The sequence below is a fragment of the Rhinatrema bivittatum genome, chromosome 3 (assembly GCF_901001135.1).
Source record: "Rhinatrema bivittatum chromosome 3, aRhiBiv1.1, whole genome shotgun sequence".
In the NCBI taxonomy this organism is placed as follows: Eukaryota; Metazoa; Chordata; class Amphibia; order Gymnophiona; family Rhinatrematidae; genus Rhinatrema; species Rhinatrema bivittatum.
In genome coordinates this window covers 162,305,700-162,331,112 of record NC_042617.1, presented here as the reverse complement: position 1 = coordinate 162,331,112, position 25,413 = coordinate 162,305,700, and the positions used below count along the sequence as shown (strand labels likewise).

Sequence of the window (25,413 nt, the reverse complement as noted above, 5' to 3'; positions counted from 1 at the left end):
AGTCCAGAAATGAAAAATTTAACAGCAAACAAAAGTAAAATATTGCAAAAAAAGCCGCAGACCTCTCCATCCAGTTTTATTAAGCCACAAAAATAAAGTGCACAGTCCCGAAGAGAGAAAATCAACTGAAAGGCAAAAAGCCAACAAAAAGAGAATGTTATCAAAAAAATATATTCACGCTGAAGGGGGTGTAAAACTGTGTAAAGCAGTGAAAAAGATGTCGACATGAGCTGCTAGGGAAATTGGCTATCGCTGCCAGAAGACAGAAGAACATGAAAGAGCATCAAACGATCTACTGGTTAGTGACTTGTGGTGTTATCCTTCAGCCTTTGCTCCACTTCCTTTACTGTGTTCATGATGAAGGATTTGCCCTGAGCAAATATCTTCAACTTCGCTGGGTATAGCAGGGCATATCGCATGTTCAACTTTTTCAGATCTATTTTTTTTTTTTAACCTCCGGCAAAAGCTTGCTGTTTATGCTGTAGATCCACGGAAAGGTCTGGGAAGAACATAATCCTGCTGCCTTGGAACAAGAGATCTTTCAGGTCCTGTGCCACTGCAAGAATTTTGTTCTTGTCAGTGTAATTATGAAATTTAATTATGACTGCTCGTGGGTGGTTCCCATTCACCAGGATGGTCGCCAAAGCATGGTGAGCCCTATCGAGCTTGATAGCCGCTCCGTGGGTCTCAAGGTGCAGGAAAGTTGGCAGCCATGTTGAGAAAAATGCAATGGCATCAGATCCCTCCATGCGTTCAGGTACACCTAGGATGTGAATATTACACCGGTGTGACTGTTTTCCCAGAATGTCTCTCTTTTCGAGGAGATCTTTGTAGTTATGATCAACTATCCATTTTGTCACTCACCGATGACATCGCCATCTTAGTTTCCTGTTACTCGAGACAAGCTGCATTTTCCTGGCCCAGTTTCACCAGGTCAGCCACCTTCTCAACAGTGATGGAGAGGCGGGAGTACAGTTTGAGATCTTTTTGGCAAATTGTTCCATAAGGTCTTGAATGAAGGATTCCTGCTCTGGCAGAACCTCTGACGGGAGGCCAGTATCGCTCTGAGGACGGGTCCTCCACCTTCATCTGCCATATCTGTTTCAGTTTTGAGCCAGGTTTTGCACTCTTAGGGCCTTTATCTGCCCATAATTTCAGAATGGATAGTTGAATCACCTTTTTAGAGCTAGCCATGCCAAGAGAGGTAAGTATAAACATCAGCAATCAGGTTAAATCAAGCAGCCAAGTGCAGGAGCGAAGCCGACAAATGCCTCTAGGCTTTCAGTGCATAATCGGAAGCATGCAAAACATTTTTAAAGATGTGAAGGGCTGTGTTAAACGATTTGCTTCAAGAACAGCATGACACCCAGAAACATAGAAACATGACGGCTGAAAAAGATCGTATGGCCCAACAAGTCTGCCCATGCACCCAATTAATTTAGCATTATATTTTTCTTCACTTCTTTAGAGATCTGCTCTATTTATCCTTGGAGTCACTAGTGGACAAGGGGATTAAGTGTGAAAAACACATGCTCCATTAAGTTTTGCTTTTGAGAAGGTATTAAGTGTATGCTATACCCATAGTAAATTTGTGTCTCCTCTGAACAGAAAGATCCCAAACTTCTGATCCAGAAGAGGACCACAAGTTAAACTAGCTTTGGATGCCTTCTCCCTAAATTGAGGAAGATCTTCTGTATGCTTATCCTCAAATTTTTCTGGTGGCAAAAATCTTGCTAAACCTCAGGAGCGACAGAGAGACCATGATCCTCGAAGCCTTCTGGTGGCTGAGACAGATTTTGATTTATACTCTTAAAGGAGATGCCAATCAGGAACTCAGTCAGGTTGGGGAATTGTTCAACTTTCATCACTCAGAATCTGGAAACACTGCTGCTTCCCCGCATCGGGTCCCTAGTGCTCGCAGCCTGGATGTTCAGAGGGTAGATTTGCATACCCTTAACCTTTCTGAGGATGTATCTCATATTTTGGCTTTTAGAAGGTTTTTCACATGGAAATTGTATGGTTTCTCAGTGCAGTTAGTGCTTATCACCACCATGTAGAAGGCAAGCACTTCTCTAGTTTTTTGTTTGTATGGAAACCTAGAAATGTGAATACAAAAAGCCCATATGACCTATTGAGTCTGTTCATCCACACTATCTGCTCAACTCTATAATCCCTGCTTTCTTGAATTCATCTACTTTCCTTGTATCCACCACTTCTACTGAGAGGCTGTTCCATGCATCAACCACTCTTTCTGTAAAGAAATATTTTCTTAGATTACTTCTGAGTCTACCTCTTTTCACCCTCCTTCTATGATTTGTCATTCTAGAGCTTCCTTTCTGTTGAAAGTGGCATTATCTAGAAGTATATAAATGTCTCTATCATATATTTCTTATCCCACATTTCCTGTAGGGTATGCATGTTTAGATCTTTTATTCTGCCCCTATATGCTTTATAACTAAGACCACTGACCAGCCTCTGGACTGACTCCATTTGGTTTATATCCTCTTGAAGGTGGGGTATTCAGATATGTGGGTCTTGCTTCACTTGAAGCCTCCCATCAAGCTTTCTGCTGTCATGATGCCTCAATATGGTATTGACCCAGCTTTGCCATTAGACTCCTGTGACATACAGTACACATTTTTATTGTTCACTTTGGTATGTAGAGTCAGCTTCAGGCCCTATTAACCTTTTTTTGCCCTATACTAAGTATTTTTCTAATAGGGTGGTTCTGCACACACAACTTAAGTTCCTGTCTAAGGTTGTTCGGGTCTTCTACTTTATCCAATCAATTGTCCTTATAACATTTTTCACCAGGCCACATGTTCACAAAGGTAAACAAGCCTGGGAAAAGAGTCTTAAACTTCCGGCAAGAGCGGGTTGAAGCCCTTTTTGTTAGTTTTGACCCCAATAAACCTGGAACTGCCTTTGCTCTTTCTAATTGGATAATAGATTGCATTGCTTTTTGATATGCCCAGTCAGGCTTGAATCTGGCAGGGCATGTCGAGGCTTGTGTTAGCCATGGAGAGGTGTCTGTGGGATACCTGAGATTAGCCTTCAAAGATAAGATTTGCAAGGCTGCAATGTGGAGTTCTCTCCATACATGCATATTTCATTGTTTGGATAGAGACTTCCAACACACAAGTAGGTTTGATTAGTCTGTTCTGCAGAGTTTATTTTTCAGATTAAAATCTCAACTCCATCCCCCCCTCAAGAGCCTATTATTATTTTGCATGCTGTCCCTATAAAAAAGAAATGGCTGGCTGCCACTAAAAAATAATTATGCCCATTGGCACTATTTTTCTTATGTTTTCCCATTTTTTTTTTTTGCTTTGTTTGAAGCAGTCTGTAGCTAGGGATTCCCCACTTGTAAGAGCTTCACATCCTGCTTGTCCTTGGAGAAAGCTAAAGTTGCTTACCTATAACATGTTTTCTTAGAGATAGTAGGATATATGTCCTCACAGAATCCCCCTGCCACCCCTTTGAGTTAGTTTATTACATTTTTGTATAAACTGCTGGTGTGAATTGAGGGGGTCCTGCATGATGCAGTGATACAGATCATTCTGCATGCGTGGCAAAAGCCTCTAGAATCTTTTTAGTAATCTTCCTGCACCTGGCTCCAAAGGTTGACGTCACCCACTTATGAGGACTTATATCCTGCTGTCCTCTTAGAACACCTGTTACAGGTAAGTAACCTTTTTGCTCTCTCTTAAACATTCTAGTGACTTATAAAAATACTTTATATTTCACTTAAATGAAGTGAGCTTGAATGTCACTTTTATGACATGTAGCTAACTTTCATAAGACACTTTTTCATTCAGATCTAATGTCTTTAGTCATATTCATACCTGTAAAGCAAACTTAATACATTTACTGCATCATTCTACTGTTATACCTTGTTATAACTATACAAAATGTCTGAATGTGTTTTTCTTTTCCCCTTTACCTCCTTATTAGTTCCAGTTGGGATGAGCATGTGTTTGAGCTGGTGTTACCTAAAGCATGTATGGTTGGACATGTGGACTTCAAATTTCTTCTGAATTCGAACATCACAAACATTCCTCAGATCCAAGTGACATTATTGAAAAAAAAGGCTCCAGGCTTGGGCAAAGTTAATGGTAAGAGAAGAATAATTGTTCAATCAGAAATGCAATGCTATCTTTTAAAAGCACTTAACGTGGGTCACGCTTGTTAGTCCAGTGGGTCAGTGACAGGGGAGATCTGAGTTTGGTTTCTGAACCTGACTTCTGCTTCTCAAACTGTAAAGGGAAAAGGAAGTTTCAAACATTGCACTGTGTCAGCACCTAGAAGCCAGATTCAGTGTCTATTCTTATTTTGTTCTGGAATGATCCTTAATCTGGTATTCCTAGCTGAGGACTACTGTTGTGATGAGTGGGCTAGATGGGAGTGAGCAGAAGGTAACAAATGGGAGGAAAGGTTTTGGGTAGATGTGAATGAAAGCTTTTTCTGTCATAGCTCATAAAGGCTGCTTTCAGTTTGAGCTGGAATCCCAAAAAAGGAGGGGGAAACTGCTGGCTAAAAACAGCCTTATCAAATATACAGTGCTAAGAAAAATTTGTGGAACCCCAAATATGTATTTACAAGCTGTTAGGCCCGTTCAAACGGGCGAGATTCCGTCAGTCAGACCGGCATGTTGGTCAGAGCCACTCTCTTCACAACTATTTACCCTTCCCACTTACGCACTCATATCCTCTTCCCTTTTCCTTCCATCCCCCCTCAGCCCTCCTCCACGCCCTCTTTTTCTCTTCTGCACAACTTCTTACCCTTCTCACTTATTCACATCCTCTTCCCTTTTCCTTCCATCCCCTCTCATCTTCCCTTTCCTTCCCCTCTCACCTCATCCACAACCTTTTCCCTCAGCCCTCATCCACTCCCTCTTTTTCTCTTCTACAGGGCCAGCTGTTGTCCCTTTGCGTGACGGTTAAAATGGGCGAGATTTAGCTCTGCTTCGGCCATCCCAACTCTCTCCCCCCTTCCCCGGCGGCGGATGGACGGGCTCGGTGCTTTTCTGCCCTTTCTTCCTGTCCCTGTGCATGACAGTCCGGCCGTCCCTACTCCCTCCCTCCTTCCCTGGTGGCGGAGGAACGGGCTCAGGCCGTTTCTCGGAAGCGGCGGCTCGTCTGCCCTTTCCTCTTCCCCTCTGTGATACCCTGGTCCCCATCTCTCTTCCTTGCATGTAACGTCAACACGTCGCCTAGAGCTCTCTGTTCTGCCATGCGCAGTAGAGCTGCTCTCTACTGCGCATTTGCGGGCCGTCGGTCAGAGCCTATTTATATTGTAGATTTATTCATTTCCAAGTTCTTAATATTCGGATCAGTGAGCTACATTTTTATAAATAAATTTTGCCTCTCACATTGCCCTTGAGGAGTTTTGGCAGAAGTCATGCAAAATTAAGAACTTGTATTTATTTACAAATTCTTAATTTTGGAATCAGCGGGCTATGATTTTTAAAAATAAATGTTTGAGGTGAGAATTACAGGTTATTACCATACACTTATTCAATTGTAACTTATCATTATCATTAAAATCATCCATTGTACCTGAAGACTGGAGGATAGCAAATGTAACCCCAATATTTAAAAAGGGCTCCAGGGGCGATCCGGGAAACTACAGACCGGTTAGCCTGACTTCAGTGCCAGGAAAAATAGTGGAAAGTGTTCTAAACATCAAAATCACAGAACATATAGAAAGACATGGTTTAATGGAACAAAGTCAGCATGGCTTTACCCAGGGCAAGTCTTGCCTCACAAATCTGCTTCACTTTTTTGAAGGAGTTAATAAACATGTGGATAAAGGTGAACCGGTAGATATAGTATACTTGGATTTTCAGAAGGCGTTTGACAAAGTTCCTCATGAGAGGCTTCTAGGAAAAGTAAAAAGTCATGGGATAGGTGGCGATGTCCTTTCGTGGATTGCAAACTGGCTAAAAGACAGGAAACAGAGAGTAGGATTGAATGGGCAATTTTCTCAGTGGAAGGGAGTGGACAGTGGAGTGCCTCAGGGATCTGTATTGGGACCCTTACTGTTCAATATATTTATAAATGATCTGGAAAGAAATACGACGAGTGAGATAATCAAATTTGCAGATGACACTAAATTGTTCAGAGTAGTTAAATCACAAGCAGATTGTGATAAATTGCAGGAAGACCTTGTGAGACTGGAAAATTGGGCATCCAAATGGCAGATGAAATTTAATGTGGATAAGTGCAAGGTGATGCATATAGGGAAAAATAACCCATGCTATAATTACACAATGTTGGGTTTCATATTAGGTGCTACAACCCAAGAAAGAGATCTAGGTGTCATAGTGGATAACACATTGAAATCGTCAGTGCAGTGTGCTGCGGCAGTCAAAAAAGCAAACAGAATGTTGGGAATTATTAGAAAAGGAATGATGAATAAAACGGAAAATGTCATAATGCCTCTGTATCGCTCCATGGTGAGACCGCACCCTGAGTACTGTGTACAATTCTGGTCGCCGCATCTCAAAAAAGATATAATTGCGATGGAGAAGGTACAGAGAAGGGCTACCAAAATGATAAGGGGAATGGAACAACTCCCCTATGAGGAAAGACTAAAGAGGTTAGGACTTTTCAGCTTGGAGAAGAGACGACTGAGGGGGGATATGATAGAGGTGTTTAAAATCATGAGAGGTCTAGAACGGGTAGATGTGAATCTGTTATTTACTCTTTCGGATAGTAGAAAGACTAGGGGGCACTCCATGAAGTTAGCATGGGGCACATTGAAAACTAATCGGAGAAAGTTCTTTTTTACTCAACGCACAATTAAACTCTGGAATTTGTTGCCAGAGAATGTGGTTCGTGCAGTTAGTATAGCTGTGTTTAAAAAAGGATTGGATAAGTTCTTGGAGGAGAAGTCCATTACCTGCTATTAAGTTCACTTAGAGAATAGCCACTGCCATTAGCAATGGTTACATGGAATAGACTTAGTTTTTGGGTACTTGCCAGGTTCTTATGGCCTGGATTGGCCACTGTTGGAAACAGGATGCTGGGCTTGATGGACCCTTGGTCTGACCCAGTATGGCATTTTCTTATGTTCTTATGTTCTTATGGAATAAAATGGGTGTACATTAACCAATTCCATTTTTCTTGAGACACAATAATATATAAAGTAGGAACAGTTAGACTAATTTAGAATCAGTGCATGTGAAAAAAATAAGTGAACCCCTAGTCTCCTTAACATAATTGGCTAATTAGAGACAGAGGCTTAAAGTGAGTAACAAGTATATGACGCTGCAGAGTAAATCTGTATGATTCAATTTGGGCATCTTCACCTACAGAAAGATCTAAAAAGATTTGTTTGGTCTTCACTATTGGGTCGATACAGTAAAAAAACGCGGGAGAGCGGGCGAGCGCCCGCTCTCCCAGCGCGCGCACAGGACACTCTCCTGTGCGCACGATATAGTAAATAAATTTATTTAAATTAGGCCTGGCGGTAAAAAGAGGTGCTAGGGACACTAGCGCGTCCCTAGCGCCTCTTTTTGGACAGGAGTGGTGGTTGTCAGCGGGTTTGGAAACTGGAGGCTGGCAAAATTGAGCGTCCGGTTTTCGAGCCACGGGCCTATTTCAAATTTTTTTTTTTTTTTTTTACTTTTTTAAACTTTTGGGACCTCTGACTTAATATCGCCATGATATTAAGTCGGAGGGTGCACAGAAAAGCAGTTTTTACTGCTTTTCTGTGCACTTTCCCGGGACCTGGGGAAATTAGCGCCTACCTTTGGGTAGGTGCTAATTTCTGAAAGTAAAATGTGCGGCTTGGCTGCCCATTTTACTTACTGAATCGCGCAGGAATACCTAATAGGGCCATCAACCTGCATTTGCATGTTGTGGCCGCTATTAGGTTCAAAGGGGGGGGGGTTGTTGGACGCGCGTTTTGGACGCGTTATTATCCCTTATTGAATAAGGGGTAAAGCTAGCGTGTCAAACACGCATCCAAATGCTGGCTATCAGTGCACTCCGGAGCGCACTGTACTGTATCGGCCTGTATGAAAGTTAATGGGACTCAACCCACTTAAAAAAGAAATTTCAGAGGACCTACAGAAAAGAGTAGTTGATACTCATCTGTTGGAACAGGTTTACAATACCAATTCTAAACATTTGGGGCTCCATCCATCCACTGTCTGACATCTAGTCTAAACTGGAGAAAGTTAGACTATGCTGACAGTACACAAATAGTGGTCATCCTACTAAAATCACTCCAGGAGCAAACTGAAAAATCATCCATGAAGTCTCAAAGAACCCTAGACAAACATTTGAAGATTTGCAGGCCTCTCTCGCTGTGGCTGAGGTGGGTTTCAACCATCAGGAAAAAAAAAATAGAATGGAAATGGTGTTCATGGGAAGATAGTTAGGAAGAAACGACTGCTTTCTCAAAAGAAAATTGCTGCCCATTTTAGGTTTGCAAAATAGCATCTGGATGACTGCAAGATTTCTGGAGAGTTAAGGCAAAAACTGAACTTTTAAATCACAATAAACGTTTTGTTTGGTAAAAATCAAACGCTGCCTTCCAAAATAAGAACCTCATCCTAACTCAAGCTAGGTGGCGATGTAGGGCTACTTTATTGGATTAGTATCAGGACAGGTTGCTATAATCGAAACCATGAATTCTGCTTTATATCAGAAATTCTAAAGCAGGATGTCAGTCAGTCCATCTGTGAGCTGAAGAGTGGGTCATGAGGCAAGAGGACCCTAAACATTCAAATACATTTACTACAAAATAGCTGAGCAAGAGATTTTGTTAGCACATTTTAACTCGGGAGAGGAAGGGGGAGCTGTCTGTGAAAGCTATGGCTACCACTTAGCCGAATAAATTACCTGTGCCGGGTATCTGGCTATCTGACAGCTGTTGCCCTGTGCTAGATAGATGGATAAATCAGTACTTATCCGGGTAATTGGCAGCAGCCACTACTTAGCAAGATAATTCTGTACTTATCCGTGGATATTTTTAAACTTTTTAAAAAAAACCTTTTCTTGGTTGCAGCCACTACTTAACTGAATAAGTGAAAATTTATCTGGATAAGTGGCAGCAGCCGCTACTTAGCCAGCTAGATCTGTACTTATCCGTGGACATTTTTAAACTTTAAAAAAAAACTTTTCCTAGCATGTAGAAGGGCACAGGACCAGTGGGTTCATGCTTCCCTGTCAACAGATGGAGAACGGAGCAAGCTGACGGCACATTATATTTAACCCTGCAGTGACCCCAGCCTGCCAGTATTCTATCTCCAGTATATGGTGGACGTGCATCTCCCTATGGGGATTGCATCAAGCTTTTTGGGAGGAGAAATTTGAAATTCTAAATTAAGGAAAAGACAGCCCCGCTCTCCTGCGGTGATACCTAAAGCTTCCTCCCCCAGTTGAGAATTCCTGAGGTGATTTCTGTGGTCCCTCAGAAATGTGCCTTGATCCGGTAGCTGGGTTTTCCGGTGTGGACTTAGTTGCTAGTTCATCTGAAAGGGAGCGGTTGCAGGAGGCCGAACGCGGTGTTGATGGCAGATGTCCTTTACTCTCATAGCTGGAGACCGTCTCTGTATTCAGCTGGTAAGTGCTGAGCTCGGGTAAGATTTAAAAAAAAAAAAAAAAAAAAAGGATAAAGTTTTACCTTGAATCAGAGACAGAGGGGTTTCAGGACTTCCTCCGGTCTCCGTGCGTGGCGTGCCGTACAGACGTTTGTTCCTGCACCCGTTGGGTGGATTGAATGGTCTCCGGTGGGCTGGGCCCCGCACTTAGGCTTTTTTCTTACACGCCGCATGGTAGACCACTGCGGTCGATTTTGCATGTTCTTCTGGCGTCTTCTGCTGCCCTGTATAGGCCATCAGTGTGTGTAGTGTGTCGGCTCTGCGCCCTTGTTGTGCGCTCTGTTTTGGTTGTGCTTTTTGCATGCACAAAATCTTTCACTGTTCCTGTGCTTAACTTGGTGCACAAATTGTGCGTGTGCCTTGCCGCACTTTCTTCTAGGTGCTTTATTTTTTGTGCGCATTACATTTTGAGTGTGAGCCATTCCGGCGCTCGTTTATTGCCTCTGTGGCGCCGGTAAATAAGCTCTCTGCTATCTCATTAGAATTTACAGTTTCAGGACTATGCAGTTTGGCTCCACTTGCTAAAGGAAATCTGCTCACACCTTCGGTGGTGGTTGCAGGAGGATCATCTGAGAAAGAGTTCCCTTGTCCTCTCTGACCTGGTTGGTACTCATGCCAGAAGCGAGTCTCCACGGTTAGGGGGGCTCCCTGTCTGGAGTTAACAGCCCACCGGCGTTTGGAATATTGAAGAATCCCACTGGAATCGATCGCCTGGAGGCCCCTGGTGGGGGCTGGCATGCTTACAGTTCAGCCACAGGCTGCAGGATCAAGCAGTTTGCTTAATGTTGGACAATGCGATGATGGTGGCCTATATCAATAGCCAGGGAGGAACCAAGAGCCAGCAAGTGTCACAGGAAATAGGCCAGCTAATGGAATGGGCCGAAGGTCATCTTCAGCTGATCTTAGCCTCTCACATTGCAGGAAAAGACAACGTAAGAGCGGACTTTTTCAGCAGGAAGAGTCTGGACCCAGGAGAGCGGGTATTGTCAGCCAAGGCCTTTCAGCTGATTGTGGATCGCTGGGGCCTTCTGTTCCTTGACCTGTTGGCGACTTCTTGAAATACAAAGGTTCCTCGATTCTACAGTTAGAGGAGGGATCCTTGGTCCCTGGGAATAGACTATCTTGTACAGGTATGGCTGGAAGACAGCTTGCTTTATGCTTTTCTTCCGTGGCCCTTGCTGGGCTGGATAATTCGCAAGATTGAAGGCCACAGGGGGCTAGTACTCTTGGTGGTGCCGGACTGGCCCAGGTGTCCGTGGTATGCAGATTTGCGACAACTCCTGGTAGAGGCCCCTCTTTGTCGTCCGCCGTACATAGATCTGTTACAGCAGGGACCGTTTCTTAACGAGGATCCAACTCTATTCTTTCTTATGGTTTGGCCCTTGAGAGGGTTGCCTGTTAAAGTATGGTTTTTCCTCTGCAGTGATTGCCACTTTACTCCGTGCTTGCAAGTTCTCTACTTCCTTGGCTTTTCTGCAGGTTTGGAGAGTGTTTGTGGTTTGGTGTGAGGAGTGGGGTGTACTTCCTTGTTCAGTTAAGATCCCTCTCATTCTGGATTTTTTGCAGGATGGATTGAATAAAGAATCTGCCCTTAATTCCTTGAAGGTGCAGGTTGTGGCTCTTGCCTGTTTCAGATGCCTGGTGAATGGTGTTTCCTTGTCGCATCCTGATATGGCCTGTTTTTTTGAAGGGAGTAAAGCATCTTAGGCCTCCCTTGAGAATGCCGGCTCCATTGTGGAGTCTTAATTTGGTGCTGGATTTTTTTGGTGGGCCATACGTTTTGACCATTGCGTTGCCTTTTCCTACGGTTGTTGACCTTGAAAACTGGGTTCCCGATGGCTATATGTTCTGCGTGTCTAATTTCTGAGCTGCAGGCCTTGTCTTGCCCGAAGCCATTTCTTTGGGTGACTCGGGAGTTACAGCTGCGTACTGTTCCACCCTTCTTGCCCAAGGTAGTCTCGGACTTTCATTTGAATCAGTCCATCTCCTTGCATCCCTGGATAATGTCAGGGATGCGGAGGAGTTTCGCCTCTTGCAGTCCTTGGATGTCAAGCGATTTGTGCGGTATCTGGTGGTCTCTGAAACATTTTGAAAGATGGATTGCCTGTTTGTTCTCCATAGCGGGCGTAAGCAGGGTGCTCTGTCTGCGCGGACTATATGTTCTTGGATGCTATGTTTTTTTTTTTATGTTAATAGATCTGAGCTGCTTCCAGTGTTATATATTTCAGCAGAAATAAAGCTTCTAGGTTTTAATCTGTCTTTTTTTTTTTTTTTTTTTTAATTTCAGTGGCTGTTCCCAATGTTCCCAATCATTAACGTGTTTTATTGTTCTGGCATCAGAACAATCAGTGAATACATTTGACATGTCAGCAAAAGTTGAATATTAAGTGAATGGCACCATCCATGTGGAGAAAAGCAACAATACATAGACTATCTTGATCTAAGTTTCCTAAAGTATATACAATCTCAAAAGTATTTGCTGAAACTAGACATATATATATATATATATTAAGATTAAACTTGCTTCTTAGACATATGGTGTGAATCAGGAGATAACTGGTGAACAATACTGGGTCCCATGACTGGATACAAAGTTTGGCAAGTTTGTGTCCAGCAATACCAGTAAAACTGTAAGATCTAAGACAGGTGCTTGATATGAAGAACAATAATAGCTGCTTCTCCTTTCTGCATTTCTCACAGGCATTAAAACTTCAGGGGCCATCATGTGGCATGACTTCCATCTTCTGTTGCTCAGGCCAGCAAAGTTTGGTTCAGTTGCACATCCTTTTAGGATGACTGGCTTATCCTTACACCTCGACTGTGGGTACTGTTCTCAGAGCTGAGGTGCTTTCTGATAGGATTTAATAAATTGATCCTACTGCATATGCTTGGGAAGTATTAAGATGGCTTTCATGAGTTTCTAGTGACAGCTTAGTGATTTAAAGACATAGGCTTTCAAAAACTTTAGATGGTTATTGTGATGATGTATACCTTGTAATTTACCCAACTACAGGGCTGATGTAATAAGCTGAGTGTTAAGCTGTGCACCTTGATACAATATCAGGCCCATACAGTAAACTACGCGGGAGAGTCTGTGCTACGAGGCGAGCGCCTGCTCTCCCAATGCGTGCCCAGGCACCTCTCCTGGGCGCACGATGCAGTATTTAAATTAGGGCACACACTAATATGGAGGCGCTAGGGACAGTAGCGCGTCCCTAGCGCCTCCTTATTGGCGGAAGCGGCAGCTGTCAGCGGGTCTGACAGCCGATGCTTAAGTTTACCAGCATCTGTTGTTGAACCCGCTGACAGCCATGGGTTCGGAAAATGGACGCTGGCAAAATTGAGCGTCTGTTTTATGAGCTGCGGGCAGATTTTTTTTTAGTAGATTTTTTTTTTTTTTTTTTTTTAATTTTGGTGCCTCCGACTTAATATCGCTATGATATTAAGTTGGAGGGTGTACAGAAAAGCAGTTTTTTCTGCTTTTCTGTACACTTGCCTGGTGCCGTCTGAAATTAATTCCTGCCTTTGGCAGGAGTTAATTTCTGAAAGTAAAATGTGTGGCTTGGCTGCACATTTTGCTTTCTGTATTGCGGGTGAATACCTAATAGGCTCATCAACATGCATTTGCATGTGATGAGCGCTATTAGTTTTGGGGGGGGGGTTGGCTGTTCGTTTTCCACATGCTATTACCCCTTACTGTATAAGGGGTAAAAATAGTGCGTCGAAAACGCGTGGCCAAACGGAGGCTAATGGTGTGCTCGGCTGAGCGCACAGTTCTGTATTGGCCTGTATGTGATTTATTAATACACATGCTAAAAAGTTTTTACTCCTGATGTATCAGGGGTTTAAAAAAAAACCACACTAAACGGAAAATATCGTAGGAAAAAAAAAAAAGCTAAGCAATCATAAAACATGATTTATGCACATAAACCATGTTTTCTGTGCACTAGTTTTCTGTGTATAAAATATTTACACTCTTTCAGCACAGAAAGCATTTTTTGTGTGCAGAAAATGTTTTGTGTGTACAAAGCATGTTTTCAGTGCATAAATCCTGAGTACAGGTCCTGGCACCACAGCTCAAGCTTCCAGCACTAAGAAAATGAGAGTAAAGCTGGTGCACCTGGTTGCATTGGTGGTAATAGCTAATGTCTTCATTACCATGAAATTTACATCAGGGCTGCAAACCTATAAGCACATATTTGTGCACAAAACTCTTTCCTGCATCAGCAGTAAAGTTTGCACACAACTATGTGTAAACTTTTGAGGTCTTCTGATTTCACCTTATTCTCTGAGGGCAAGCAGGATGGCTGTCCTCATAATTGGATGACATTATCTGATAGAGCTAAGGCTAGAATTTTTATGTCAAAGTTTCTAGAAATTTGATTGTGCTTCATTGAGTATGCTCACATATATTGCACGTCTATGTGGAGAGTACTTAAGTCTCTTTTCCGTGGAGCCCACTGGTCATGGTTCCTCATTCTTCTGCTCCTAGGCTTGTGTTTTGGGTTTATTTTGGTCGCTGGATCATTTGTTGCAGGTCCTACAGTTTTCTTTATTATTTCTTTAGGCAGGTTTTGTTTTGTAAGTTTCCTTTTCTTCTCTGTGCTGGGTTGGTACCTGAGAGGCATTGATTCACCTGCTATCGTCAAGTTTGACTTTGCCTTGTTTTTCTGTTGGCCAAATTTAGTAGGTTCCAGCTATGCTCTTGGTGTGCCAGGGCTATGTCTATTACCGATCCTCAAGATAGATGTATCCTGTTCTTGGTGTCATTGCATGACATCCATAGGTGGTGTCTGTGTCCATGACTTTGAGGGGACGACTATCTTGAGTGGAACTGATGGAGAAGCAATTCAGGAACTGGCAGTCCATTCCTTTGTCATCAGAAGCATCAACATCACAGGAGCTGTACCAGATTTATTTATTTATTTATTTATTTGAGGCTTTTATATATCGAGGTTTAGCAATTAGCCTTCACCCCGGTTTACAGTAGAACAAAATTGTTACATAGAACAGGTCATGGAACATTGTCGGACAACAATTACAACGAAACTTTTAACTGAACATGGTATAACAATAATTGATAGCTTATAGCTAGGGACTCACATGGTCAACTAAGATTTATAACTAGCCTAGACTGATAGCAAGTTTCTAAATACAGAATTATTAGACAGAGAGAAGAGGGTGGACAGGAAGGTCGGAGGGAGGGGGAAGGGAAAGGCGGGCGACGGGAGTATAAACTAAGGGTGTCATTATAGTCGTACTATACAGGGGGAATCGGGAGGGGGAGAACGGGGAAGGAGGGAAGAGTAGGGGGGTGGGTAGCAGAAGGTAATAATAGAGGGTCATCGTATATGGAAGTTGTTGGCGGTTATAGAAGGCGGGGTTAAGTAGTTTAGCCTATTCCATATCTGAATGTTTGGCTGAAGATCCATGTTTTCAGTTCTTTTTTGAAGGATTTGCTTTCAGTAATAGAGCTAAGGTTGTGTGATAGGGCATTCCATAGGTTTGGTCCAGCTATGGAGAAAGCTTTGTTTCTAGTGCTCGTAAGCTTCACCATGGGATAAGGGGGTATGTCTAGGAGTAATTTGCGGGCAGTTCTGGTGTTTCGTTGAGGTTTGTGTAGTTGGATCATGTTACTGAGTGAGGTGTTGTCCGTTTTGTATATGGCATTGTGAACAATTGTAAGGGTTTTGTATTCGATTCTCTGCGCGATAGGTAGCCAGTGGAGACTTCTTAAAACAGGGGTGATGTGTTCCGATTTTTTTTTGCTGGTTAGTACTCTGGCAGCGGCGTTTTGCAGTAGTTGTAGTGGTTTTATAGTAGATTTAGGAAGGCCTAACAGAATTGAGTTACAGTAATCAAGGCTGCTGAATATCAGAGATTGTAGAACTGTTCTACAATCAGATGAGGATGCACCAGTATTGAGGAGTAATCTGTTCCCTCTGTGTCAAGCATCAATAGAGCCTCAAGGAGCAGGCCCTCACCTGGCTCTTCCAGATTTAAGAAGTCAGTGGATTCTGCCTTTTTGACACCGGCATTGTGGAGTTTTGCTGTTGGCCATCTAGGGAAGACTAAGAAGCACTGGCATTGTTCATCAGTGCATGATACCGGAAGCTAGGAGGATCCAGCAGCAGCCAAGAACCCCCTGAAGTGGTCTTGTGGAGAGTAGAGTTCATCCTCACTGAAGGGTTCTGGAACTGTGCCAAGGGTTCAGGTGTCCGCCACAGATACACCACTATGTTTCGAAGAAGACATGGCCACCTCTCCTTCCCACTTGATCTTGGCATTGGCTATTTTCAAGGAAAAATTGGACAAAAAGATATGACAAGCTTTGAACAAAGAACTGTGAGGCCTTTGTGCTCCAGCATCAGGACCAGCAAGGGCCCAGATCAAGCTGCTGCTAGTCCCTCCAACTGCCTAGTGGCTTTGCAATGACACCAGTGTCTGTGCTGATGCCGGTTTCTATAGGGGAATCAGGATAGACATCAGCTGCCCCAATGATGATCTCCAGCCCATTGGGAAAGGAAGCTTCCCTGAAGCGCCAGAGTTCCCATCTTCTCCTGATCTCTCTTCTTCCCCAGAGAGAAGGAAGTCCCTCTCCTGAGGATCTCTTCACTGATTTTGTGAGGGGAATGGCAGAGACCATTCCATTTACTTTAATGGAGGATGAGATCAGAAACAAGATGCTGAACATCCTCCAGTTTGTGGAGCCCCCTAAGGAGGTCATTGTAGTCTGAATTAATGAAATCCTTCAGAAGATACAGATGAGGATGTGGGAGAATCTCCTCTATGGCTCCCATGAACAAGAAAGAAGAAGAGATTTATCTTGTCTGGAAAGCTCCCAGATTTGAAAAGAGGAAGTTACTACACCAATCCAGAGTGATCAAATCTGCTCTCAAGAGGGCTGTGAGGCACAGGAATAATTCCTTGGTGCCCACTGGGAATCCCGGACAGTGTTGGGAGGAAAGGTTTTCAGGAAGCTATGCTGAATGCCCATATAGCCTTCTACCAGTTCCTTATGGGCGGGCTGCTCATGCGGGACCTGCTGAAGCAGATGCAGGGAGAAGCGGAGCAGCTTATTCAAAAGCAGCAAGATGCCCTCCAGTCATTGGTGAACAAAGGAATGGAATTCAGAAAACACATGGCCTGCGCAACCTTTGATGTTTTCAAATTGGCATAGAGAGTCTCTGCTATGAGGATTGGTGTCTGCATATTTGCCTGGCTATGGGCTTCAGACCTCCAACTAGAGGTCCAGGAAAGACCTGCAGACATGCTGTGTTCTGAAGAAAATTTCTTTAGGCATAAAGTAAAGTCATTGGTGGTAGAGATCCTTGAACACTGAAATAACTCTCCAGACCTGTGCTCCTTCTACCAAGATGTTTCAGAGGATGCGGCAGAGGAAGCACTTTCAATAGAGGAAGCGCTCTCCTCTTTCCCAGATGCAACAAGCCATACATGCCCATCCAAGACAGCAGCAGGGACCCTAAGCTACAGCCAGCACCCTAGTCAACTTCTGGGATGGAGTTTTGACTGTATCACTGAGAACATAGCCCGTATTCCTGTACCCATGCTAGAGGGTCTTCCCATCAGAGGCCGATTGAGGCTTTATGTAAACTATTGGCCCAGTATGTGGGTCCTTGGCATCATAAAAATAAGGTACAAATTAAATCTATTGGTTCTCCTGCCATACTGATCCCTAGACCCCAGTTGAGGTTGCTCACTACATCAGGAAAGAGCTCTTCTTCCTCTTATAGACCAAAGCGGTTGAACCTGTTCCACCAAGGGAATTCTCTCAAGGGTTGGTTCTCTGGACTGTTTAACTGACAGGCCTGGAAGAATGTCCTGGTGGACAGATTGAGTTAGATCCTGGAACCACAGAAATGGTCCCTGGACTAGGCGTAGCGAACCAGATTTTCTGCCAGTGGTGTACTCCTGCAGTGGATCTATTGGTTTCTATTCAGAACAGGAAGGTTCCACAGCTCTTCCAGGAAAAGGGCACAGGGCAAACCAGATTTGGAGAACCTTTCCCTCAGTTGGGGCAAGGACCACCTTTATGAATTATGCGCATTCCTCCTATATTTCTGCCTAAACTGGTGTCCAAATTCCATCTTAACCAGTCAATCGTCCTTCCAATATTTTTTCCCCAGGCCACATGTTCACCAAAGTGCACAAGCATTGCACAGTTTGGACTATAAGAGAGGCTTGACCTTCTCTCTGGAGCGTACTGAAGCCCATAGAACATTGATTCAGCTTTTTGTTCCTTTTGACACCAAGAAACTGGGGATTACCTTTGCCAAACAAACTTTATCTAATTGGCTAGCAGACTGCATTCCCTTCTGTTATGCCCAGGTGGAGCTGACTCTGGTGGGCCTTATCAAGGCTTACTGTCATAGCAATGGCAGCATCTGTGGTTAACCTATGATAGATCCCAATGGAGGAGGTTTGCAAAGCTGCAACATGGACTTTTTTCCCCACACATTCATATCTTGCTACTGTTTGGATAAGGATGGCGGAGGTTTGATCAGTCTGTCATGCGGAATTTATTTGAGATGTTGAACCCAACTCCTTTCCCTCCTAGGGCCTTGTTTTTGTTTCAGGCTGCCCCTAATAGATAAGATAAAATGGAAAAAAGACTGGTTGCCACCAAAAATATTTTGTTGTGCCCATTGGCACTGTTTTATTTCTCATTGTTTTCATTCAGGGGAGTCTGTAGCTAGGTATTTCTCACTTAAGGACTGCCATCCTCCTTGTCCTTGGAGAAAGCAGTTACTTACCTGTAACAGGTATTCTCTGAGGACAGCAGAATGTAGCATGAAACTGACTTCCAGTTATATATATATATATATATATATATATATATATATATACCAACAAACTCCCCAACAGACTGCTGTCAGGGTAAAAAGCACTATTGTAATATGTAATAAAGCATTTCAAAAAATGTGGTTATTTTTGAAAGTATAAAATTTATTAATAGCTTCAACCAAATCACCAATGATGTGTATGAATAAATATATTACAAACCATGAAATATAACATACATACTAAAATCCTCACCAAACCCCTTCATTTTGACCCTCCATCCTCTTCTAATATTACCCTCAATCTGACCCTGATCAACTAAATATTCCCTCCTCTCATCGACGTTATAACAGGTCTATGTTAAAGCAATACACCACTTAGTACTTCAACTATCTTAAATCTCGTGTCTTCAATCGCATTCCTTAGTTCACACATTGATCAACTACTAGTGGTGTATGTCCTTTAGATGTCTTTACATCCCATCCCTGATGGGATGTAAAGATCCCTGATGGGATGTAAAGACATCTAAAGGACATACACCACTAGTAGTTGATCAATGTGTGAACTAAGGAATGCGATTGAAGACACGAGATTTAAGATAGTTGAAGTACTAAGTGGTGTATTGCTTTAACATAGACCTGTTATAACGTCGATGAGAGGAGGGAATATTTAGTTGATCAGGGTCAGATTGAGGGTAATATTAGAAGAGGATGGAGGGTCAAAATGAAGGGGTTTGGTGAGGATTTTAGTATGTATGTTATATTTCATGGTTTGTAATATATTTATTCATACACATCATTGGTGATTTGGTTGAAGCTATTAATAAATTTTATACTTTCAAAAATAACCACATTTTTTGAAATGCTTTATTACATATTACAATAGTGCTTTTTACCCTGACAGCAGTCTGTTGGGGAGTTTGTTGGTATATAAGCCTCAGCACTAGGGGAGATTGTATTGCCAAATTTTTGGTTATATATATATATATATATATATATATATATATATATATATATATATATATATATATATATATATACACACACACACACACCCAATTTTCAGGCAATATTGCACTTCCCTTTGTGCCTATTTAATGCTAACACTAACAAAAATACTCCCTACGGAGTGAAATAAAGCAGTTATGGTATTCAAAATTACTTTTTTATTATATTCATAGAAACATATAAAAAAATAAACAATTATCAATATATTAGACTTTCATAAAATCTACAATAGACTTCCATGCCTATATCTCACCGATGCACATAACTAATACTATATATATATATATATATATATAGGGCCCCTGTGGTATGTTAGCATGCTCAGTGAGGCACAGTTAAAGGTCTAAAAACTTTTGATGTAAAAGTTCCTGGGTGGGAACTTGCAAGGACTGACATCTTGCTGTCTTCTGAACAACTATTACAGGTAAGCAACTCTGTTTTACTTCAGCACCTTGATGAATAATTAATTTCCCAGTTAAATTATTCACAACCATAGACTTCATGGCATTTCTCTTTTTTATATATATGTGTGTATATCTATATATCTATACATATCTGTAATACACACATATCAAAAACCTCCCTCATTGACCTACTAGGTTGAGTAAATATGAATGAACTAGAAACCTGAAAGGAGTCAGTTGCAAATACTTCTGTCAAATGTGAAGAGAATTGTTCTCAAAATACCTTTGAAAGTTGACTTCCACTGTTATAGAATTATTTTTCTTTGTATCTGCTGCATTGATTTATAAAAATCTGATAGTATGAAATTTTTCTAGTGATCTGTTTTAAATATCATCTTTATAGAGGTTCTGTAAAACATGGAATACTTTTTTTCATTAATATTGGATAGGGATGCGTTAATAAAGTTCATGCTTTCTCTCCAGAAGCACCTGTAGACCGTCAGATCTCCTTTCCTTTGTCTCCTGCATATAATGTTGAACTAGAGAGGAATGGAAAACCCGCCCTTGTTGATTTGAGTGAAGAAATGCCAAACATGGATGTGGAAGATATGCAGTGTGAGTAAATCTTGGTAACTAAAGATGAAAGTACATTGTTTCAGCTTTCTAGCCATTTCTTCAGGATTTTAGATTTCTTTACTGTTAGATAAAGCCCTAAAAGATGCATCTACTTTTTATTAGATTTCTTATTAATTAGGTTTAACTCTTGTGTCTTTAAGGTTCCAGATTATGTCCATTTTTAGAGGATCACAAGGAGGACATCTTGTGTGGTCCAGTATGGCTGGCCAGTGGTCTTGACCTCTCAGGTCATGCGGGGATGTTAACATTAACAAGTCCTAAACTTGTGAAAGGTAATGGTGCTCTTATTCCAAAGACATCCACAGGTAAAGTTATTTTAGAAAGGATGCACAAATCGTTCAAACCAGTCCACCTCCAACCAGTTTCACAAATGGTTCATTCTCATGAAAAAAAAAAAAAAGCTGGCCAGTGAAAGAAGAAATATTCAGCAGTGTAAGAACTTATGTGAAAGTGTTCTACAAAAGAGAGTTGGCTCAGATAATTATATGCAGAATTATCATGGAAACTGTAGACATGCAGCTTTTACAGTATACTAAAATGAGTTTACTGTTTCATTCTTTAGTCTTTGCTGATCAGATATAGTCAGTGGTACAGAGTTGTTTCAGGTTGTGCTTTGATAGCAAGTTCCTATTGTGTGTCTTTTTTTTAAGAAGGCTAAAAATAATTTCAGACTGTCCTCCTCCTGGGACTTGTACATACATGTCAATGACAGGTTTGGATAAAGTTCCAGTAGAGATGAATCCTAAATCATGTTGAGGATAAGTATCTTAGACATTGTTCTCTGGTCTTTATATAGCCCTCTTTCTCAATAAACATAGGGAGGTCGATATTAAAAGCCATTTATACAGATAAGTGGAAAGTTATCTGTCTAAATAGCAAAACTGGAATATTGAGAGACTTATCCGACTAAATTCTAGCTGGATAACTAAAATTTAGTCGCATAAATTGGCATACTGGGGAAGGACAGGAGGCATTTTGGGGAGAAGCACAGTTAGCCACATAAATCAACTGGCTAACTCCAATATTCAGAGTTGTCGCTTAACTTATGTGGTTAGCTCTGGTCATGTTGCTGATCTGTCCTTAAGTTTAAGATAGCCGGGTAGGTTTATCCGGCTAACTAGCCCAGCAGCTCAGCGGCTGAATATTGCCCCCAATATATTTAAAGAACATTAGTACCTGGCATAATTCTGGATCATACTTGAACTCTGCTGTACATTATTTAAGTGAATCATATGTTTTAGCCATTGGTTTTCTGATCTAATGTTGTGCTTTGTGTTGGGTTTATGAAATTTGTATTTGTTTTTTGACCAGGAATGGCAGGTGGCAAATACCGTTCTTTTTTAATCCATATCAAAGCCGTGAATGAGAGGGGGACAGAAGAGGTTTGCAATGGTGGGGTACGGCCTGTTGTAAGGATGCCGTCGTTGAAACCTCAGAGTAGCAAAGGACATTCTCTGGCTTCCCTGTTGGCAAAAGTTGCAGCAGGCAAGGTATGGAATTGAATACAAATGTTACAAAACGTAATATCTTTTATTACTTATATGCACATAATTAGGAACAGAATCTTTTAGGGTTTTTTTTTTTTTGTGTAATATAACACCTAAATAATATTTAAGAACAAGTCTGACTGAATTTCAAAAGCAGCAATTCAGGGTTTCTGTCGGTAGTTGGGAGGGTCCCCATATTTTTCTACTGATCAAACAAACCGAATAATACTTCAGGGCCTCTGTATCCTGTTTGTGTTGATTTACTTTTTTCTCTCAGCACATTAGCCCAGATTTTAAAAGTGATGCGTGCGTAAAAAAATTGGGTTACGCAGACCACACGGGCCTTCCATGAGCGTAACCCCCGATATACGCACAAGTGCCGGGCTTCAAGAAGGGGGTGTTCTGGGGGGCGGGCCAGGACAGTGTACGCTGGCAGCCAGCCCAGCCGGCACACGGAAGATACTTATGCTCCAGAGGAGCAGTAAGTAGAACAAATCCCCCCCCCCCACTAACGCGCACAGAAGAGGCCATCCGCATGCACATGCGCGTGTGGATATTAAAATCCGGCATGCATGTGCGCGCAGGAATCCTATTTTATAACATGCGCGCACTGTGATGTGCACATTTTTTAAAATAGCCACATCCTTGTGCGCACGCACGTGTTTTTAAAAAAATCTTACCCCCATTGAGAATTACTTGTGACAGGTCAGCAAAAGTCTTTCAGCTGGGCCATCCATCAAATTGATGTACCAGGGTCAAAGGATGGTATCTGAAAGGTGCCTGAAGTACAGCATAGTCCTCTCTATCTTGACCTAAAATGAGTTTGAAATGCATTCCATTTGAGTTTGAAAAATCGTTTTAGGTAAGCTGTGAGTGAGGCATAGTAACCTAATAATGGTGGCAGGAAAAGACCAGATTAGCCAAATCTGCAGGCACGTCATCGGGGGTGTTCCGGGGGCGGGGCCGCGGGCGTGGTTCCAACTCGGTGGCGTGGCCGCGGCCTCCAGACCAGCCCCCGGACCGGAACATGGCGCGCCGGCAGTCGGCCAGGCAGGCGTAACTTTTACAACAAAGGTGGGGGGGGGGGGGGGAGGGAAAGGAGGGAGGCTGCTCGGCGTGCGCCGACCACGGATTTTAAAAGATACGCGTGGCTATGCGCGTATCTATTAAAATCTGGCGTACTTTTGTTTGCGACAGTCGCGTGAACAAAAGTACGCGCGGGCGCAGTTTTTTAAAATCTAACCCGCTGTATATCAAGATATTCTGCTGTCTTTGTGGAATTTGACCATAATAAAGCTGCTTTTAATGTTACTTAGCATTCTGTAGTTTGTAGTGTGAATTTCAAAAAGATGTGTGGCAGGGAGCCAAAAATATGTTAGAATATTAGAAAGTTTGGCACTCCAAAATGTCTAAAAATATATGTTCAGTGCTAAATCAAGATTAAAATAAAATCAACAGGTTTTTTTATGATGTACCCAAATCTTTGTAAGGATATTTCTTATTTACATCTTTTCAGCTGCACATTTTCCATATAAAATGTTAACTTTACTAAGTAAGCCACCTATTGGAAGTGTCCATAAGACTTTTTTCTTAATCTTTTGTATATAGTTTTCCTGAAAAATTGATCACAAAGTACAGTTAAACCTTACAAATAATTCCCAATTCAGTTACTTGCCTGTGGCAGGACATGCTTGCAGGAGCGCACATTACTTCGGTTCTGTGTTCCTTGCGCTGGCTCCCAGTTAAGTGGTGGATTGATTATAAGGTGTCTCTTGTTCATAAGTTTAAAAAAAAAAACCATGAAGGCACCTTGGATCAATTAAATCCTGCAAATTTATGCTCTTCTTTAGGCATTAAGATCATCTCAGCAAGGTCTCCTAGAAGTGCCCTCAGGGTGCTGTGCCCGTCTTGGAGAAACGCATGACAGGGCCTTTTCAATAGCAGCTTCAATTACATGAAATGCTCTTCCAGCTCTGATTCAAACAACTTCAGATACACAGGTGTTTAAAAAGGCTTTAAAAACTGCTCTATATAGAAATGCTTTCAACTTAGCAGAGTAGGCAGTATGTTACCTGAAATATCTTGATTGATGTAATGTCATTTGTTTATGTATTTATTAGAAATGTTGTGTAATTTTATTGTTCCCTGCCCCAAACCTTGGGAAGAGCACAAGTTATAAATCATTTTAAATAATTAATTTTATAATGATTTATATGGAAATGGGAAGAAGTTAAAAAAAAAAAAAAAATCCTCAAATCAATAGTAGGCAGCATGCTTATGTAATAGCAATATTTGGTACATGCTCTTACATACTAATGCTGTACTCTTATTATTTCTAAAGTGGAGATCAGTTTTCAACAAATGCTCAATGCATCATTTCCTAGCATGTAGCCAGATAGGACCAATGGGTTTATGCTCCACTGCCAGCAGATGGAGACAGGTTTCAAAGCTAGTGTCACCCTAGATACACACCTGCGGTGACCTCAGCTCTTTAGTATTTCTCTGCCTCCAGCAGATGTGGATATGCTTTCCCTGGGGGGATTGCTGTACCTTTTGGAAGAAGAAATTCTTCTTTTAAATTGGAGAAAAGATTGAGCCCCGCTCTCCTGCGGTGATACCTAAAGGTCCCTCCGCCAGTTGAGAATTCCTGAGGTGATTTCCGATATCCCTCACAGGTGTGCCTTGGTCCGGTAGCCAGTTCCCGGAACCAAAGAAGAATCCCATTCTGATTTCCCTACAGAAAGACTCTTGCTACTTTCCAGTACTGGAAGCCATCCAGGAGTTGATTGACCTGGAATGGGATGCCCCAGAAGCAAGTTCTAAAGGGGGATGAATGTTCGAAGCTCTATTCCCGCTGGATCTGGTAGTTTGCATTTCCCTAAAATGGATGCGCTGGTCTGTGCCGTCTCTAAGTGAATCACTATCCCAGTGGAGGGATTAAAGGATGCGCATGATAGGCAGATGGAGTCCACCCTTAAACAGGCCTTTGACGCAGTAGCAATTACCTTACAGATTGCTTCTTGTGCCCTGGTAGCTCATTCGTGCCTGCTCCTCTCTCCGGAGATGGATGACTCGGGGGAAAATTCCAGAGCGGTTATGGAACCCACTTCCGCATTTTTAGTGGATGCAGGCTCAGACCTAGTCCATACCTCAGCCAGAGGAGACAGCTATGGCTGCAGAATTGGTCAGAAAATGCAACCTCCAAGTCAAATCTCACAAAGATGCCTTTTAAAGGATCACTCTTCTTCGGAAGCAAATTGGAAAAGCTGGCCAGTAAATCTTCAGTACCCTGGTTATCAGAAGATAAGAGCAGTTATAGCGCCCCTCGTCCATGAGGGGTCAATCCAGGGTCTCCCAACACTTTTGCTTCTACAGAAACTCTCAACATTTCAGATATCGCTGTCCTTTGGGAGGTCTCAGTCCTTTCGGAGTCAGCAGCCCAAGAGAGAGTCAGGCTTGCGTTC

At 42.2% G+C, this 25,413-nt stretch overlaps 1 protein-coding gene across 5 annotated transcripts in view; it reads left to right on the top strand.

The window, feature by feature from the left end:
- The window catches only part of BIRC6 (baculoviral IAP repeat containing 6), a 1,045,545-nt gene that overhangs the window by 255,291 nt on the left and 764,841 nt on the right, over positions 1-25,413 (top strand). For all 5 annotated transcript variants that reach the window (XM_029593898.1, XM_029593899.1, XM_029593901.1 and 2 more), the window contains exons 13-16: positions 3,955-4,115; positions 20,310-20,441; positions 20,603-20,734; positions 21,774-21,952. In XM_029593898.1, coding sequence (XP_029449758.1) covers positions 3,955-4,115; positions 20,310-20,441; positions 20,603-20,734; positions 21,774-21,952 — 604 coding nt within the window. The remainder of the gene's footprint in view (positions 1-3,954; positions 4,116-20,309; positions 20,442-20,602; positions 20,735-21,773; positions 21,953-25,413) is intronic.